The 19,471-nt window shown below is 41.7% G+C and overlaps 1 protein-coding gene across 1 annotated transcript in view; it reads right to left on the bottom strand.

Annotated features, from left to right (window-relative positions):
* Positions 1-19,471, bottom strand: part of csmd2 (CUB and Sushi multiple domains 2) — a 280,443-nt gene that overhangs the window by 100,440 nt on the left and 160,532 nt on the right. Inside the window, 7 exon segments of the mRNA XM_034094476.1 lie at positions 1,134-1,321; positions 3,263-3,401; positions 5,011-5,205; positions 7,861-7,996; positions 8,232-8,422; positions 12,016-12,198; positions 17,883-17,995. Coding sequence (XP_033950367.1) covers positions 1,134-1,321; positions 3,263-3,401; positions 5,011-5,205; positions 7,861-7,996; positions 8,232-8,422; positions 12,016-12,198; positions 17,883-17,995 — 1,145 coding nt within the window.

The raw sequence follows: 19,471 nt of genomic DNA, 5'->3' as shown, positions 1-19,471 counted from the left end.
GTTCTTGATAAGCCATTAAAACAGTAAAATACGTGTCTCCTGTTCACCAAAACATACCCATCTGTTATGGAAAAATAAAGTATTCCAAAAGTATTCTAAAAGTAATCTGAATACATTTTTAAGACACGTAACTGTAACCCTGCCTAGTCTGCTAAGCTTTATGCGGTCCGCAATACCTGAGCGTGCTCCACTAGCACCCCCCCCCCCCCACTTCAAAATTCTGGGCTATATAAAAATAGCTGGCCCGCGATAGTGTCTATTGGATACATTTTGGCCCTTGGACAAATGTAGTTGGTGATCCCTGCTTTAAGGCATTGTCAAACTCAAGGCCCGGGGGCCAAATCAGGCCCTTGGTGGATTTAATTTCGGCCCGCAGGATAATTTCTAATTACTATTAGATCTGGCCCGCCGGTATATTGCACGCACACCTTCACTCCATCCTGAGGGTCTCCTCAGCTCAGAGCCTGAGCCCAAACATTGATGACCTTGCACCCGAGATGAGATGCCAAGTATCTGCTTGAACTAGCATCACAGAGCAGCACACTGAGTTTCAATGGATGTTTCCTTCTCTCAGGACAACAGGGCATGTTTGTGTTTTAGTTTATAGTTTTTTAGAAGCTGTTGTTGGCCTGTGGAAAAATGTAATCATAAGAAATGACTGATAGAGCAGATAGAGCCATACGAAATGAAGGCAACTGATTATTTTATGTTTAATGTGGTTTTTATAGGCAATCAATTAAGCTGCGTTAGCTCCTGGTTTAATATGTGGAATAAGTTCTAGCGCACTCAAGCTGGTTTCTCCAAAAATTATCTACCCCAACTTTAAGGTTTGGATTTAAAGCATGATTGAAGACCGGTGTGTGGTTAACGTGTGCGTGTATGGCAACGTGTGCCAAGGCAGAGATATTTGACACGACAATCTAACCCCATTTACTTTCTAATTATAGGTGTTCTAATGAGAACAGCTTCATGGTGAAATTGACAGCTTGCGGAGGTTGTATTTACATCTGAGATTGTAAAGTTGTTACAAGTACAGCGAACAAGGCGTATGAAGCACGGGTAAATAAGCCCTTCATGTACCGTACTGTCTCTTTGGCCGTGTGTGTGATTTTTAGCGCACTTTAAGCTCTTACTTTCGTAACGTATGCGGAACCCGATGTCCGAGTGGCTCTTGTCAGTTGAGAAGAAGAGAAACAGGAAATTGGAGGTGCTGATGAGGAACTGGGGAACCTGGGTTCCCTGGTAACTGCCAATGAGATGTGAAGAGGGAAAACGTCCATCGCGCACCTCGAGGATGTCATAGTTGACCTCTGTGCGGAACCTGAGAACAGAGTAAAACAAAGTAAGTTGAGTGTTGATTCACATCAGAAACAAAAGTGATTTTCTCTACTGGATCCCACGGACCTATGTCTCAGAGGGTTAGTGCACTGATTGGGGAGTGAGAGGGTTCATGCTCCAATCCAAGACCCTTCAGTCAACATGTTGACTGAAGGTGTCTACCGTTCAAGTCTATGTAAATCGCTTTGGATAAAAGTCTTAGCTAAATAACTTGTAATGTCAAAGTGGGCGAATTTGATTTTAGGTAAATAATAATCAGTAAGAGACATTTAGAATGATCAAGGAACTCCACTGATGAACTGATTGTGAAACCAACTGAAAAGCAGGGTTGTGGTTTTTAAAAAGATCATTGATTAAAATGTCTCGTTCCCTGCAATCTGAATACAAGACATTGGTGCTTGAATTAACATCAACTCAGAACATTTTGCTTTTAACCCACATGCTAATTATAAATTAGCTGAATTATTTCTAATTTGTACATGATGAGTTTTAGAAAATTTGGCATGCATTGGTGTGTGTGTGTGTGTGTGCGCGTGTGTGTGTGTGTGTGTGTGTGTGTGTGTGTGTGTGTGTGTGTGTGTGTGTGTGTGTGTGTGTGTGCATGCTTGTTGTGTGTTTCTCTCCTTGTTGCCAGACCCACTCATCTTCAAAGCTATGAATAAATAGCTGAGCTTCAGAACCATGTCACCTGAATGAAGCGGTGTGTGGTGTTGTATTGATGTTACATACAAATTAAAGAGCAACACACAGTTACGTTGTATTCCATTTGCATTGCGTGTCAGGGACGAGGACGAGATGCGCTCGCAACGATGAGCCTTCGTGAAACGCTAATGCAGCGTTTGATCCTGCGAGTGTACACCTCTATCTTCCACAAACATCAGGACAAATCTCTCCCATCTCTGTGGTTCCCCTTGACGGACCATCTCCGCGTACACATGCATTGCAAACTCATGTACATATAGAACATTGAAGTTTAAGTGGAGTTCTAACAGTACATGTGTGTGTGTGTGTGTGTGTGTGTGTGTGTGTGTGTGTGTGTGTGTGTGTGTGTGTGTGTGTGTGTGTGTGTGTGTGTGTGTGTGTGTGTGTGTGTGTGTGTGTGTGTGTGTGTGTGTGTGTGTGTGTGTGTGTGTGTGTGTGTTTAAACTGTATGTACATTTGTGGATCATTAGGGAGGGGCTATCAAATGAAGAATGAAATACTTATGAGTGTGCACTAAATAAAACATAGTGTTATCCTAGTTGGTGGTGTATGTTAATGCACATTAGATCTACTGCATAACCACCAGAAAGAGAAGACAGAGGAAGAGATTAAAGGGGCTCATTATGCTTTTGGGCTTTTCCCTTTTCCCGTAGTGTGTTACGAGGTTTGTGTTCATGTGAAATGGTCTGCACAGGCTAAAATCCAGAAGTTCCCTCCAGAGGGAGTTTCTCTAACGCACAATCCCTCCTGCCTGAATGCCTCCATTGGACTCCTTTGTTTACTTCCGTAACATAATGACATCACTAAGCAACACATGCGCTTCTATTGGCTAGCCCTCCAACACCTGGTACATGATTGGCTAAGAAGCGGGACATCTCTTAGCAGTTGACCACTCACAACAGAGCCGGCCAGCTAACCAATCAGAGCCGACTGGGACAGGGTGCAAAGAGGTGCTGCAGCACAGGCAGTATGAGAAACATAAAGAGCTTTTTGAACATTAAAGCACGGAGACATGTCACAGTAGAAGCTCAAAATAAAATTATGAAACCTGAAATGAGCATACTATACTAGTGTCCTCTTTAAATAAAGGGATAACAAGCAGTGGGAAGAATGTGAGCACATATTGTAATGGTGAGAAGGTAAAGTAAAGCTTGCCCTGAAAAAGAAAATAGAGGAAAAAAGAAACATTTACACAGCAGCAGCTGCCATCTGTGTGACTCACTTGTCGAAGATGATCTTGATGGGGTAGCCTGGAGGAGCCTCAATGATCCATTCACAGTTAAGGGCCTCCTTATAGAGTTCTGGCCAGCCGGGGGAGAGGATGATCCCACTGGGAGCCTTCAGTTCCCCTCCACACGGGGCTGACGGAGAGAGAGAAGAAACCGAGTGAGAGAGAGAACAGAGAGAGATTGAATTATGCATGTCTTCCCCATCTGATGTATGACAGTGTTCATAGATGAACCCATGCATCAGCCGGGGCTCATCCCATTTCTTTTAGTGCCACGGTCCATCTAATGTAAACTGCAGACGTCTCACTTCAAGGTTAACCATTTTCTCCTAGGGACATACCTCTCCATCGGACGTGTGTCTGTGTGCACAAGGGCATGCATACATAACCATGTGTATGCATATGTCTCCTCCCTTATGCTGCTGTCTTTAAATCCGTCAAACCCCCTCCCTTAAAAGGCGCCGCTGTCACCCCCATCAAACTGAGAAAACGGAGCGCCTTTGATCGCTAGAACAAAAGACGCTTGAGCACATCGACCCCCGTCTCGTCGTCGTACGGGTTTCACGTTGCCGTGCATTTTGTAACTGCCTATCCTTAACCAGAACACACGGAGCAGGACTTAGTTACAGTGCCAGCTCCTGGCTCCCTTTGAAGTGGAATGATTTAATCAGCCAACTCAGCATACTGAAGGACATCTATAAAACACATTGCTCTACAAACGCAGGGGTATGATAGATGGCCTCAGAGGAATACAAAGGGGGAAGTGACATGTTTTCATAATGGTTTCTCTTCTGTGTATCGCGAAGAGAGAGCCTGATTAGACCCCTCAGAGCTCTAACCATGTCCGTGCTTAATGGGATACGCTGCCGGGGTCCAAGAGCCTGAGCTGGTTACCACCTAGCTGTATCTTCGCTTTGCCAGCTCTATTGGCCTTTTCTGATTTGCTGGAAATGGTTTATTGATATTGAGTCAGAGAGGGGTAAATGGACGGTTCGGCAATCTGCATGTAAGCACAGCATGTCTGCAACAACAGGTCATTTGAAAGCAAAACAAAGCTTCTGTATCATCTCAAGCAATCTCTTCCCTTTTGTCAGATTTAGGAGAATTATTGATATTAATTAATCGTTCTGCAACATTTGTAAAATAAATGTAGTAATCCATCAAAGACGAAGCAGCAAATCCATTTTTAGATAGATTTGATGTTGATTGATTTCCTTCCCTTTATACACACCAATCCATTCGCTGTTTGGATGTGCAGAAGATATAATCTCTTTACAATCACGAGATTCAGTTATGCTACATTACCAGCTAGAAAGAACATTAAAACAAATACTCTCATTTCATCAGTTTTTAAGGGATAAGACAGTGGGCACTTGGCTAATGAGATGCTCGACCACGGTACGAATGCTCTCAGATGAAAATACATGCAAATTCCTCCTAATGATTTAAATCCTCTGCATATTTAAAGTGATTATATCTAGATTATCCTTAGACACAACTCCTACAATGCCATCTTAGATACAATGTGTGACGGGTTCAAAAATATGGGATAAATCCATCTTTACAAATATTTTTAAACAATGTCAGTTATCATAAGGACGTGTTTTGGTATGCACCCGTCTGAGCCTCTAGCATAGGCTGTAATGTCATGCCAGCTAATGAAAAAAAACACTCTCCTCGGCCGTAAACTAAGAAGAAATTAGGCCCAACTGTAACATTTGTGAATGACCAGATGAACTCACCTTCACAGCGGGGAACTGCATTATCCCACACCACTTTGCCATCCTTGAGAATGCAAGAGACTGTCTGCGAGCCGTGAGTCTTGACGAAGCCCTCCTCACACAGAAAGGAGATGGAGCTGCCCAGCTGAAGGCTCTCGCCGAAGCGCTTCCCATTCACCGGCACACCCGGGTCTGGGCACTCGTTATGGCGAAATGCTATCGGAAAAGCAGAGAGGACATAGGGTTAGTGTGAAGAAGAATCAAAGTTACAAAAACATTCAGTGATTACTTCCCTTAGTCACATTTAGGCAACAGGCGCATGTTTATTTGTGAGAGGAATATTTCACCTGCATTTCTGCTGATATGAATCCTTGTCACATGTAAGACTGAGCCGGGTTTCTGGACAATTGTCAGCAATTAACAATGCCCGCATTTAACGAGAGGACCTTTGTTTCACTTAGTGAGTCACATTGATTCACCCTGCTGCAGTGATGCCAGAGGGTGTGAAACCTCACCGTATGCACATCATCAGCACCAGATGACGTGGTGGAACGATACGTGGAGTGGAGGAACAGGGAAAATAGTTTTCAAACATCATCAGGACTTTATATATTAAGCTTCTCAATGAAACTTCAGGCAGGAACCAGTTATAAAAGGACGGGTACGAGACGCAGTCACACAAAAAGAGGCATAACCCTGGAACAAGGCATGTAAACAAATACATCACCTGCGCCTCTCTCTCCCTCTCACTTACTCTCTCGCTCTCACTCTTGTACACACACGCAGGTGGGTGACACGCGTAGGTGTTGATGAATCCCTCTCCTGTAGCCATTGGACCCAAACAGAGTGCCAGGCAAACCTCATCTATCACGATCATCTTATTTATTAATGTGCCAAAAATCCCCTCAATATAGTTTGGCATGTCCTTAATTAACATGAATGACGGAAGCTGTCCGCACATTGCCTGCCCCCCCCCCCCCCCCCCCAAAACAGTCCTGCAGTTAGATGACACTGTTTTTCAGGAACTAACCGTCATCTTCAATTAACTGCTGCTGACATTCATTTACCACGCTGCAGTGGTAATTTATTCATCTAACTTGCTAATTAATACATTAGCCACCATGTGTTGTCCACACTGTGGTTTTAAAGAGACACCTGGGTTCGGTGGATGACATGCTTGCAAATGAGCTATAGCCATATCCCTAAAGCATTCTGGGTAGGCTGATGTTTGTTTCTTTCAGCTCAAACAGAAATGGTTTAAAAAGCTTGAAACAGAATACAGGACCAGTCTTCCGAGTATTGCCATGCTACATTCCGGTCAATACAGTGTATTAAATAACTGAATAAGTTGCAATAGTAAGTCCAGATGAGTTTATCACACTGGTTGACATTGCTATGACGACATATCAAATAATATATTGTGCAGTTACATTACCAATACTGTTTTAAGAATTTGTCAATGGCTACAAAGCAGGTATTAAGTAAGGAATGTGCCGATTACTACAAGAATAATATTACAAATAATAACTATAATGATAGTGCATCTGGAAAATGCTTAACTTCAGACATACATATGACATGATACAGCTTTTGAACAGGGGACATGCACACGTGTATTGTAATTGTTCACATGATATTCAAAGCATAAAGGGCACATTGCTTTTGATGTACAAGTTTAGCACTTTATGATTGATAAAAACCCATATTAAGAAAATACAGGCTCAATGAAAAACGATTAGTGCCATATGTGATGCTGAAGTTAACAAAAGTCAAGGGTATATCTGTGTGCTGAGTAGAGTTTGGGTACATTAACATTAGTAATAGAAACAGACAGGTTTAGATGACATTACAGATGAAGTATATGTCATGTTCTGCTGCTCATTTTATGAAGATTTAAAGGCTACATGTTTCAGTAAAATGTCCTTCATTTCAAATGAATAATTTGGTTGGAGTGATGTAAAAAAAAATTGAGCTGTACTTTAAGGGAAGGAATCTTTTATGTGGCAGATTTTGATTCCTTAAAGAAAGTATTTTAGTTCTAATGCAGTAAGTGATATTCTTGTCTGACAAATGTATCACCACTGTGGCTGGATGTGTGTGGACATCATGCCTGAACCCTGCCAACTAATGATGTGCTCTCAAGTACAATAACTCTATGATACTGTGTTAAACTCAAGGTGAGGAACACACAATAGACCACATCAAGAGCAACAAACTGTAAAAGGAAAAATAACATTTCATTGCCTGCATTAAAGTGAGTCACTGCAACTAATGGACGACAAACCGTATAAAGACAAACCTTCCAACGGCACCTTTACTCTCTCTGAAACAGCTCTGTGGCTTTAAAAGGGTTAGGGTTAGGAACTAGGGAGATGTTTCTATTGGGATGTGGATGATGCAAAGATCAGGCTCATTTCACAATAATGCATAAGCAACCAAAGCAATAATCCTGCTGCCAAACCCGCACGGTACAGTATATCCATGAAATGGGTTCACCAGCATGCAGCCAACGTGTTCTGCGTCAGAGTAAAAAACCCATCTGGAGTTTCCTCAGAAGTCAGCAGCTACCCAGAATAGAACATAATGAGCTCAGCCGCGAAGTATCTGTCAGGTAAGGAAGCTGCATCTTTGTTTGGATGTCAAGTTTCTATTTAGACAATAAAGACAGGGTTTTTCTCTTTGCGACTGGAATCTTTTTGCTGAAGGGTTTATGCAGTCATACAATGGGACACAAAGATATGGCAGATGATTCATGCATGCACAGAAACTGCACACGCAGAGAGAATCTAGAATACTAAACGTCCAGTCAGAGCAGGTTTTTGTGATAAGCTTTAATAATATTTCTTATTGGAAGTAACATGTAATACTCACTTGTAAAGGTGATGTTGAAACCTCTGTCTGTGTAGGTGTGGTCAGTCAGGAACTCTAGTCGGGCCACGTGGGCACTGGTTGTTATTGAAGGAGGTAGGACGTTACCGGAAAAGGTGCCCAGGATAGGAGACTCCGCCTGATAAAAACACATATCTGATGAGATCAAATGCTGAAGAGAATAATCGTTTGAGAGAGAACAGCAGCTACAGGAGATACACAGATAACATAAGACCAAGGACAAACACACAAACAGCTTAGAAACGTATTTGTTCAGGCCGCTTCTACTCACACACACAATGACATGTCGATAGTTGGAGTTGCACTAAAGGAATACACCGAGAAACCAAGGACACAGCTTTTTTCAACAGTACCTTTCCCCCGTCCTTGATGGAGAGGAAGTCGAACTGTTTCTCCATGCTGAGGTCGTTGAAGGCCAGATTGATGCGGCTCTCAGGGTTGCTGATGATGAGCCACACACAGTGCATGTTGTTGCCGTACTCCTGGGGGTAGTTAGGAGACAGGAGCACCCCGGATGGAGTGGTAAAGTTGAAGAAACAGGAAACTATAGCGGTGATGAAGAGATATAGACAAGAAAGAAAGGGAGAAAGAAATTAAACAAAGCACTGAATATGGTTTAGGAGGCTGAACAACACATTCTGTTTACTTCTGCCGAGGGACAACATCATTAGATACTTTGGTATAAACCACACCACACATTCTGTAGACATCATAAAGACAGCAGACACCACCATAATACACTGTGTACAATTACAGTTATCTTGGGCTTACAATTGGTCCATTGGATATAAAAGTAATAACAACTAAATATGTCTGATATTGATGAAAATTGCCAAAGACATCACATCATAACATTTGTTTGTTGCTCATCACGGCAACATGTTACCATTTATACAGCGTTATATGAAGGGAGGAGCTTTTTGGAAAAATAAATCAAGTAAGCCTTGAGGCAGGAAATGGGGATAGAGACAACTTAACTGAATCTTACAACACTTAAGAAGACAAATCGTTTTCTTTTTGTGTTGTCAATGAAAAAGAAAAGGCTCTGAACTCCCTCTCTGATAACTATCAAGGCTGTCACTTGATCCCAATTACTCAAATGGAGATCCTTAGACAGCAACAGCACAATACCTTGTTGTTACTGGGCAGATGTGGCCCTCTTTGAAAAGCTAGACCACAATGTCTGCTTTGTTCCTGAAGCTCTGGCAAGGCTAAAAAAGGAGGTATGAATATGATGTCAATGACAGTGCTCTCCTTCACTGAGATATGAAGGAGATCGGATAGGAAAAACACTTTCAGGCTGTCATGGGCGCTTGCACCCATTTCTGAAACAACTCTGCGTCTTTGTCAATTTGCTAAGACTAAATAGATTTCAGATGAAGAATAGCTCATTTAAAAAGCAGATGTGTCTGGCGTCCAGGTGCTGGGCTGTTTCACTGTTAGGGGATGTTTTCAAATAACACAGAGTTTCCAACATGTACGTAGGTTGACCAGGACATTAAATGACCGTAAACTTAAAGGTGGGGTAGGTAATTTTGGAGAAACCAGCTCGAGTGCGCTAGAATTTGAAAATACACAGCCGGAAGAAATCTGCCACTTCCTTACAGAGCCCCTCCTCCAACACACACGAACGCGCACATGACCAATGAGGGCACGAGATAAATGTGCGCACGAGATGGAAGGCTGACAGGCAGGTAGGCAGGTAGGCCATCCAGTTACTTTAGCCGGGCCGGCAAAAATGATTGGTCGTGCTTTTTACAGCGCTACGGCTTCCACAGATGACATTTTTATGGATTTTTTGTCAAAGCACTTCAGATATTCATTGCTATCGGGATGTTAAGAGCATTCCATGGAATATAACAAAAAGTGTATCTCCAGCCGGTTTCTCAAACTTACCTACCCCACCTTTAATTGAAATGTCAAAATCAACACCAAGTAAGCGTAATCAAGTTCAAAGTTAAAGAACAAAACATGGAAAGGTTGAGGTCCTTTTAGCATTATAGAATCAGGTCTGTCCTTGACTAAAGAAATTCTTAGTCGACACTCATACGGTTTTGAATATGCACAGAGGCTTTAAACAGCCGACTCGTGGGAATACAACTATTATAATTTACAGCCAACTGTTCCTTTTTATTATTTAATTAATCAAAGTCAAATGCTTACCCAGCAGTGGAGGAGCAATTTTGGTTTTTAATAGTATCATCCTTGGTCTCAATTGAGCGATGACAGGGCTTCTGCCTATTCCCTTAGCATGGTGATGACTTTATCATTTTTTACTTACAAACTACGAGCCACCAGATTGATCAGAATGTGTTCCGCCATATAAACACATTATATTAATAGTAACAGTGCCTAGTACCTGACGCAGAGGCAAACAACCAACTAGGCAATGGACAGCTCTACATTTATAAAAAGCACATCCTCATATTGACACTATCAAATTCAATGACAAAAGTGTCTACATTACTTTAATAGTTTCATACATATTTACATAACAAACAGAATGTTCCAGTGTTATGTGACCAAATCGACTCTTGTGTCATTCAGCCTGGTGATGTTTATCTATACACTGCACCTTTTGTCCATCCTATTATCTTATCAATTATACAACAGTGGACATTATCCGCAGTCAGCTCTTTTCACCCTCTAACTCCGACACTGGGTGTGTTTGTCTTTCATGGCGTTAATTAGCTAATAAGCCTCTGCTGGGCAAACGGCAGGGATAATCTGATCATTTATTATGCAGCCCTCTGCACAAACATACATATGTATGGCAGGGTTTCCGTTAGCCGGTAATTACCGTGTTTTAGCTGGTAAAATGTTTTAAAAAACGGTCAATTCAAAACCTGCCGGTCAAAATGTCCGGTAATAACTGGGAATGCTCCGATCGATTGGCCGCCGATCATCATCGGCCGATATTCACTCTTAATAGTTTGATCGGTGCTCTCTATAAAGGCGGATCAGGAGAGCTGGATCTGATCGATATGGACATAAACGCGAGTGAAGTGTAACCGGACGCGAGAGAGAGATCAGATCAGCTGCTGAGTCTGACAGAGACACACAGCTCTGCATGATCACCTGAAGCCCCGCCCACTGTTTAGCGAGCTGCATGAGATACAGGCCGTTTCTCAATCTTGAGGATACTGACTTCCAAGCCAATATTTCAAGGATGCTACGTCATCGAGTGCCGCCGAAGTACTGTTCCAATCTCCAGCATACTTGGAATTCCACCGGGGCCGCGTCCTTGGTTTGGGGGAAATTTCGAGGCCGCACATGGGTAGACTTCGCGTCCTTAAAATCCCCACAATGCTTTGCGCACGGACCAATTTCAAAAACCCTTGCGGAGAATGGCTGAACCGACGCAGCACACATTTAAATGGAAGTATGTAGTGGCGTAGAAAATGTGTAGTGTTGGTAAATGTGTTACTTTGTTAAATGTGTTACCACCAAAAATGTGTTCCGTGAAAGTAAAGCAAGTTCATAATTAGATAGACATCGTGAGGTATTTATTTTCGGTACAGTTTATGTTGAAACCGTTAGAGAGAGTGGCACACTTGTTAGCCTGTTCCATTCTTCTTCGTTTTCCGAAGCCGTGGCTTGGAAGCATACTTACTTCGTTTCTGAAGGAAGTGACTTGGAAGTACGCGACTACCAAGCCAGCATCCTCGCGATTGAGAAAGGGAGAGAGAGGGAGGGAGAGAGAGGATCCGTTTCTCCCGTGTTATTATCCAAAGTTAATGTAAATGTAATGTATCTACTATACGATTGTTTGAATGTAATAATGATGTGTTTTGTTGTTTGTGGAAGCGCGTCATTTATTGAAAAATGAATTGGAACTTTTCGATCTTTTACGATTATAAACTGAAGCAATATAAAAATGACTCCCATTAACTGAGTTTTAAACATCAGCATATCCGGTCATAGTCTGGTAATTACCTGCTAACGGAAACTCTGCTGCACAATTATTATTATTATTATTGAAACATGACCGGTAAGTTTCAAATTTGTCCAGTAAAATAAATTATTTCCGGACATTCGACCGGCAAGAAAAAATCCTAGCAGAAACCCTGATGTACGGCACATGTCGGCACGTGGTGAATGTACAATCTGAATTGCACGAGGCTCCCGAGAACTTACAGACGCAGCTGGGTTTCTTCGCCGACCACTGGTTGTTCTTCTGACAGGTGATGTTCTTCTTCCCCACCAGCTCAAACGCAGGCAGACACTCAAAGTACAGTTTGTCCCCGTGGCGGAAACCTGTCCCTTCTCGCTTTCCGTACGCTGGGAATCCAGGATCTCCACAACTTCCCTGGTCAATTTCTGCGTAAAATAAACACAAAGGCAAGAACATTTAACATGCAAAACTGATATTGATCAAAAAAATCCTCATTACAGACAGAGACACATGGGGGGCAAAGAAAGACCTGGCTCTGTTACTTGGAGTCATAGTAGAGATACATGCTAATGTTACAATTTAATTAACACAAGCCACCACCGCGACCGTCCTCTCTTTAACCTTCATATTATCTTAAATACTATTGTTTAGCCAATTAGACAGCCACGGTGGGCCTGCAGCACATGATAATTGTATTTCCTGTAGTCTTCTAGATAAAATAAACACTAGATGGATGTGCTAGAGGAAGGTTATTACTGACTGTAGCCTCCAGCAGATATTGACAAGATACTACTACATGGGTAATAAGTGATATGAAGATGCAGGACCTCACACTAAATCAAAACCAACACTGCTGTATCGCATTAATTCCAGTTTCAGGAAAATGTGTGTTCAGCTTACTGAGTGGGAATTATTGAATACTGCTGGTTTTTGTGTGACCCTTTATTGCGACACAGCAAATGTCCCAGGTAGGCCAATCGAAATACATTTCCTCAAACCCAATTTATTCATTAGATCCAATTTTTAAAAAAAAGAAAAAAGTTTGCTGACTGTGGAAGCCTGCCAGAGTAGTGCATTCATGTGCAGTCATGGAGTCTGCAGTCTGGAAAAAATGACTTTGCTTATCATTTTATACAACGCTGATTTGCAGCCAACTTTTAACTGCTGGATGTGGGAGCACTGTCCCAGCCCCTGCATCCTATTTACGTATAAAATAGGATGCAGTCTACATTACAACTACTTACTACAGGAACATTTGACATTAAAATGAACTGTTAGACACTATATTTTTTAGGCTTTTTGGAGTTTTCCCTTTTTTTGAGTGTGTTATATAGATTTGTGTGCATGTACATGGTCTGCCACGGCTGAAATCCTACAGTTCCCTGCAGAGGGAGTTTCTCTCACGCACACTCCAATGATGTAACTATGTAACATTATTATTAGCACTATTAGCTAGCTCCATCACATTGTACGTCATAGGTGTGGTACATCTCTAAGCGTTTGACCAATCAAAACAGAGCTGGCCAGCTAACCAATCAGTGCAGACTGGGCTCTGGTTTCAGACAGAGGGTGAAAAGAGGTGCTGCAGCACAGGCAGTATGAGAGAAATAAAAAAAGTTCTGATACCTGAAAATTAGCACAATAGGGCCCCTTTAAAGCAACGTTATCCATGTTAAATAGAAACTATTTTATGACTATTTTATAGATAAAACAGTATATGTGCTGGTTCAGCAAAGTACCAAAGAGAGTAGAGTTGAGCCAAACCATGCAGTGGAAATGAGACAAAAGCCATTCCTGTCTGGCGCCTTTGCTAAGAATGAATGGATATTATAATGTCAATAAATAATAATACAAAACAATTATATATCAAGCAACTTTCAAAACAAAGTTACACAGTGCTTTGCATAATTGAAAAGAACAATAACCTTTTAGAAAAAAAGCAAATTATAATTACAATTGATATCAAAAAAGCCTCAAGTAATATGAAAATAGAAGGAACTATTATCATAAAAGATAAGACATGTTGGAAATAATATGATGAGCTCAGACAAATAAAAACGTTTTTTTATTAAAAGATAATTGTATTAGCGATGACTCAGTACAGAGTTAATTTTGGTCCGAGTAGCTTTTGCATTTCATTACATTATAATCGATGTGATATTCCTTTTGTCACATAATGCATTTAATTTCTGGACGATTTCATTTCCACTAAGTAGTCTTGACTGTCTCCTTATCCTTTGTTTGTTACTTCTAGGCTGGATTATTGTTACTCTTTATTATCAGGCAGTACCAAGAAGTCAGTCAAGTCGCTTCAGCTGATTCAAAATGCTGCAGCTCGTGTACTAACCAGAGTTAGGAAAAGGGACCACATTACTCCTGTTCTGGCTGCCTTACACTGGCTCCCTATAGAACACAGGATAGAATTTAAAATTCTTCTTCTCGCCTACAAAGCCCTTAATGGGCAGGCGCCATCTTACCTTAAATAATTCATTATACCTTACTGTCCTACTAGGGCATTGCGTTCCAAGAATGCAGGGTTGTTGGTTGTTCCTAGAATCTCTAAAAGTACAATGGGAGCCAGAGCCTTTTCTTATCAAGCTCCACATTTGTGGAATCAGCTTCCAGTTTGTGTTCGGGCGGCAGACACCCTATCCGTTTTTAAGAGTGCACTTAAGACCTTCCTTTTTGATAAAGCTTATAGTTAGGGCTGATTAGATTCAGCCCCTAGTTTTGCTGATATAGGCTTAGTTTGTCGGGGGACATCTTACTTCTTCCTTCTCTCTGTCTATACCTGTGTACTTTCATGTTCCCATTAACCCAGCTTCCCCACATTTCTTTCTTTTTGGTGTCTATATACGCCGGGATCCGGAGTCATGGATGATCCTGCGGTCCTGTGTCGCGAGCGCTGGATCTTGAGTCGTGGCTGTGGTCCTGGATGGATATCCTCGTGGATTCATCTTCCTATTATACACACATGCATTTCCAAACATTTGGACTACCTATGTTGCAAATGTATTATCTTTTCAATTTACACACGGCATCTATTGCACGTCTGTCCGTCCTGGGAGAGGGATCCCTCCTCTGTTGCTCTCCCTGAGGTTTCTCCCATTTTTCCCTTTAAACTGGGTTTTCTTTGGAAGTTTTTCCTTGTACGATGTGAGGGTCTAAGGACAGAGGGTGTCGTATTGTCATACTGATATTCTGTACACACTGTGAAGACCACTGAGACAAATGTAACATTTGTGATATTGGGCTATATAAATAAACATTGATTGATTGATTGATTGATTGATTGATTGATTGATTGATTGATTGATTGATTGATTAATCTTTTCTTTTTTTTTCTTTTTTCCGCTGCAAATGTATCTCTCCTTTCACTGTGTGAAAAACGTTCTTACTTTTGTTGGAAGCTGATGTGAGCACTTTCAGGTGCACACGCAAACACACCTGCATCAAAACGCTTCTTCCTTAAAACCACTGAAAGCCAATTTCATTATCACAAGATGTATGCAAGTCCCTTCTAATTTTCTGAGGTTGCAGATGGGAATGTTGAGGCACCCGGTCGGGGAAACACAGAGAGCGAATAAGCTCATCCATCCAGAAAATGATGGCAGGGTCTAATACGATTTTAAATCGCACCAGGGGCGATGCCGGGTATAAATCCATACCCTCAGCCTTAATGATGATCATCATTTAGAACACATATTTAGAGCCCACTGCTGTTTGGATGTATGGCTGTCCTGAGGCCGCCTCGTTCACAAGTCAACTCATTGATCTTACGTGGGAGTCACCTTTAAACGGGGAGACACTGAGAGACAGTTTTCAGATGGGCCTGAGAGAAAACGTATTGGAAATAATACGACAGGAATGTATAAGATCCAACAAACACCACCAATAGCTATAAGATGGACCTCAAAACAATAACAATACACGCACACACAGCATTATACAATAGCGTGTTTGTCTCTATAACATACTCACTCAACTCCCCGCAGGGTTTGTCTTAAAATAAGGCCCCTCTGCCTCATGGGTCCCTACAATCAAAATGTTAGGGAAATAGAGGCAGTAAATGAGAGCCCTTTGAAGTGTGTGAGTGTACATTGGTGTGAACACATGTTTCATGGATTGCCTGTTGTTATACATGTGAATGTGTATGTTGTGCATAAGAGAGCAGGCTGCAGCCACTTGATTCTCATGAATAAGTGAAGAGATGTAATGGATGTCATTTTCGTTGCTGCCGTCGGTTTGTCATGCTGGAAAAATGAAAACATCGTAATGTAACTCTGACTCACTTTACTGCCAACAACTATCCCGCAGTCTCCTTGAACGACAAAAAACCTCTAATACTCGATTATATTGGAATAACCCAATTTTGCATACAAATAGAGCGTCAGAGGCCCACGTTTCCACTAAAGCCCTTCATGTAAAGTACCTATAAGATGTTAGACCTATGAGTAAATGACGATATTTTAACTATGCAGGTTAAGGGGCCCTGTTATGCTAATTTCCAGGTTCATATTTGTATTTGTTGCTTCTTTTTTGCAACATGTTTACATGCTTTAATTTTCAAAAAGCTCTTTATTTATTTTTCCCTGTGCTGCAGCATCTATTTTTACCCTCTGTCTGAAACCAGAGCCCAGTCTCAACAATGTGTTGGAGCGCCTAAGGCAGGGGGGAGTGTGTGTGAGAGAAACTCTGGGAGTGTATCCTTTGCAGACCATTGACATGCACAAACACCTACATAACACAGTACAAGAAAGGAAAAACCCCAAAAGCCTAACAGGGCCCATTTAGGCTAAAGTACCAGCACATCTTCAAATTACAAAACATGCCATAACTTTAAGTATAAAACTGCCTGACAAGTTGAACATTTGAGGCCACAGCAGTATGCACACCACACTCAAATGTGTGTGTACTCGTTTGACTGTGTTTGCAATTACACTTGATGATCAGGTTTAAAATACAAGTAATTGAAAATGCAAATTAGATTGTGGGCGCTCCCGTCTGGGAGGTGAAGTGGTTCAAAGTGTTTCTTCCCCTTCATTAAGTACAACTCATTGTTTTAATTACACTTTGGTTCTGCATGTTGCTCCACTTTCTCTGTTGTTTTTACTGATGAAAAATAAGCATCTGTTGGCAAGGGAGAAGCCTCGCTGTGTTCAGAGAGGCAAGCGGCGGACCTATCTAATAGAAGAACTCTGGCAAACTCCACACACACACACACACACACACACACACACACACACACACACACACACACACACACACACACACACACACACACACACACACACACACACACACACACACACACACACACACACACACACACACACACACACACACACCCACACACACACACACACACACACACACACACACACACACACACACACACACACACACACACACACACACACACACACACACACACACACACACACACACACACACACACACACACACACACACACACACACACACAGTCACTCTGTTTTGTCTCTCTTGTCTCCACAATGCTTTCACAAAGACGTATTCATTACCATTTTCCAAGTCACACACATATGAGTAGACAGATCATGTGCACACTTGGTTTTGAGAATACATCAGACATCTGCAGAAGGCTGCATCGATGGCTAATTGCCTGTGTTACCAAAATAAGTGCCCCTTTTGTCCTTCCTCATTAGCTTTCAAGGCACCAATTATGACACAAATCATTATTTTTGAACATAATTTGTGCATGGTTGCAAGAGAACCAGCAATTTGGGGATTGATTAACTGAAAGTCCTTGACTACATTGATTCCTTGTTGCTGTTTATGTTTCTCTCAAGGGTTTTGTCATCCAGCTGTATTGTTGCAGCACTTGATGCGGCAGAAGGAGATCACAAGGCGGGCCGCGCCACGCCTGTTTTGTTACGATGCTATTAACCGAGGCAAAATGTGTTCCGTCAGTGGCTATGTTGGCAGATTTGAGCAATGAGTCACAATACACAAGGGGAAATGATCCAAAAAAAGACACTTCCCTCTATTTGTGAAAGAAAAAAACAGTTTATAAAATGCAGCAACGAAGCTGACACTTCGGCAACAAGAACGTTTGAATCACTCTTACCTTCAAAAGACACCTTGAATCCCAGGGAGCCACTGGTGTCGTCTGTTTTGAAGTTGAGCCACATCTGGTGACTGGTGCTAACCACAAGGTCTGGAGTCGTGGTTCCAGACAGGCTGCAAAAGAGAAATGATCTCTTTAAGATTGTTGTAAACACACCGTTGGTGTGTGCTACTAAGGTTGTGACTGCATGGTGTGTCAAATGTGAATCCTGGATCAGTTGTTTCAATTAATATAAACATATAAAGTATATAATATATAAAGTTTGCATTTACTGCAGTGGATTTGGAGCAAGTGTAATAGTCAAAGGCACTGTTTCCGCTGCATCGGTAAAAACGTAATGCAAGCAGAAGAAGAAAAACAACAACACCTGAAGATACATTTTAAACTGTCTGACTTTACTCATCAAAGAAAAGTGCTCTGACACAGTTGCAGGCAATTCCAGTTTGAGAATTTAAAACAATAAAAAAAACATTTCATTCAAAACAGTTGGGGACAAGAAAGTGGAACATGAAGGCAGATCAGTCAATGCCAAAGAAAGAATGTAATCCTATTTGAAAAGTTATTCCCCCAACTCTAATTAGGAAGTGTATCGCTGTGCGGAAGTGATTAAAGGCTCTAATTTGAGTGATGGCACACCGAGGACGGTAGGAGCAGAAAAGAAGCTGTCTGGGTAAGAACGGTGTGTGATTGTCTCCTTTCCTGCAGTCTGACAGTCAGAGTGTTTCTGTGAAATTGTTTATACATATGTGGAGGGAAAGATGCAATACAGTGCACCGTGTTGTGGGGATTGCATTTTCTGCCAAAAACAACCACTGCTTTTGTTAGACATTTGATTGTTTTACCACGATAACTCCAATAGTTTGAATTAACGCAGCTTTGTCGGCAATTCTGTCAGTTATAATTTACACATTCTGTCAGTTATAATTTACCTGCAAGTTAATCACTCTCTCAAACACTATCCTTGTTTGAAGTAGTCTATCTGCTGATGATAATTGTGTTCTTCCCACACAAGGACATCGTTTTCCATGGGAAACACGTTTGTGGCAGACTAACACCAAATGGTTCTCTCCTATAATCAAACTGTCATTGCTCCGGGTCTCTGAGGTGAAAATAATTTGATTGGCTGCGACTCAGTGCTTATTTACCGGCATTTAAGCATGTATTACTGTGCTGCAGCAGAGCTACATTCCTCTGACCTTAACAACAGAATAATTCCCCACACCTTGCACACGCTTGCCTTCACCACAGATTCACAAACATATAGTCCTAAATAAACGGTGCTGATAGCTGCAGTTTATTCTCCGGTCCTAAATTGTTCTAGTGGTTTGTGTGCAATAGTGCATTAGATCTCGATGACAGCATTGCTCACACGACTTTCATATCATAAAGAAGTCTGTAAAGGGCGGAGGGGATTTTTAATTGATTAGCGTTTTGTGTGTGTTCTGTAAGTATGCGCACAACAATCTAAAAGTGAGGAAGATCTTCTCTTACCAACTAACTCCTCCCCCACAAATCCCTCCCCCTTTTATCTCCCACCTCCTCCCAGCTCCAACCCCCCGGGTGAGGCAGAGCCACATACAAATGTATCT

This window comes from Pseudochaenichthys georgianus, chromosome 11, assembly GCF_902827115.2.
Source record: "Pseudochaenichthys georgianus chromosome 11, fPseGeo1.2, whole genome shotgun sequence".
NCBI classification, from domain to species: Eukaryota; Metazoa; Chordata; class Actinopteri; order Perciformes; family Channichthyidae; genus Pseudochaenichthys; species Pseudochaenichthys georgianus.
The sequence above is the reverse complement of the archived record's forward strand: the minus strand, read 5'-3'. Positions and strand labels throughout refer to the sequence as shown.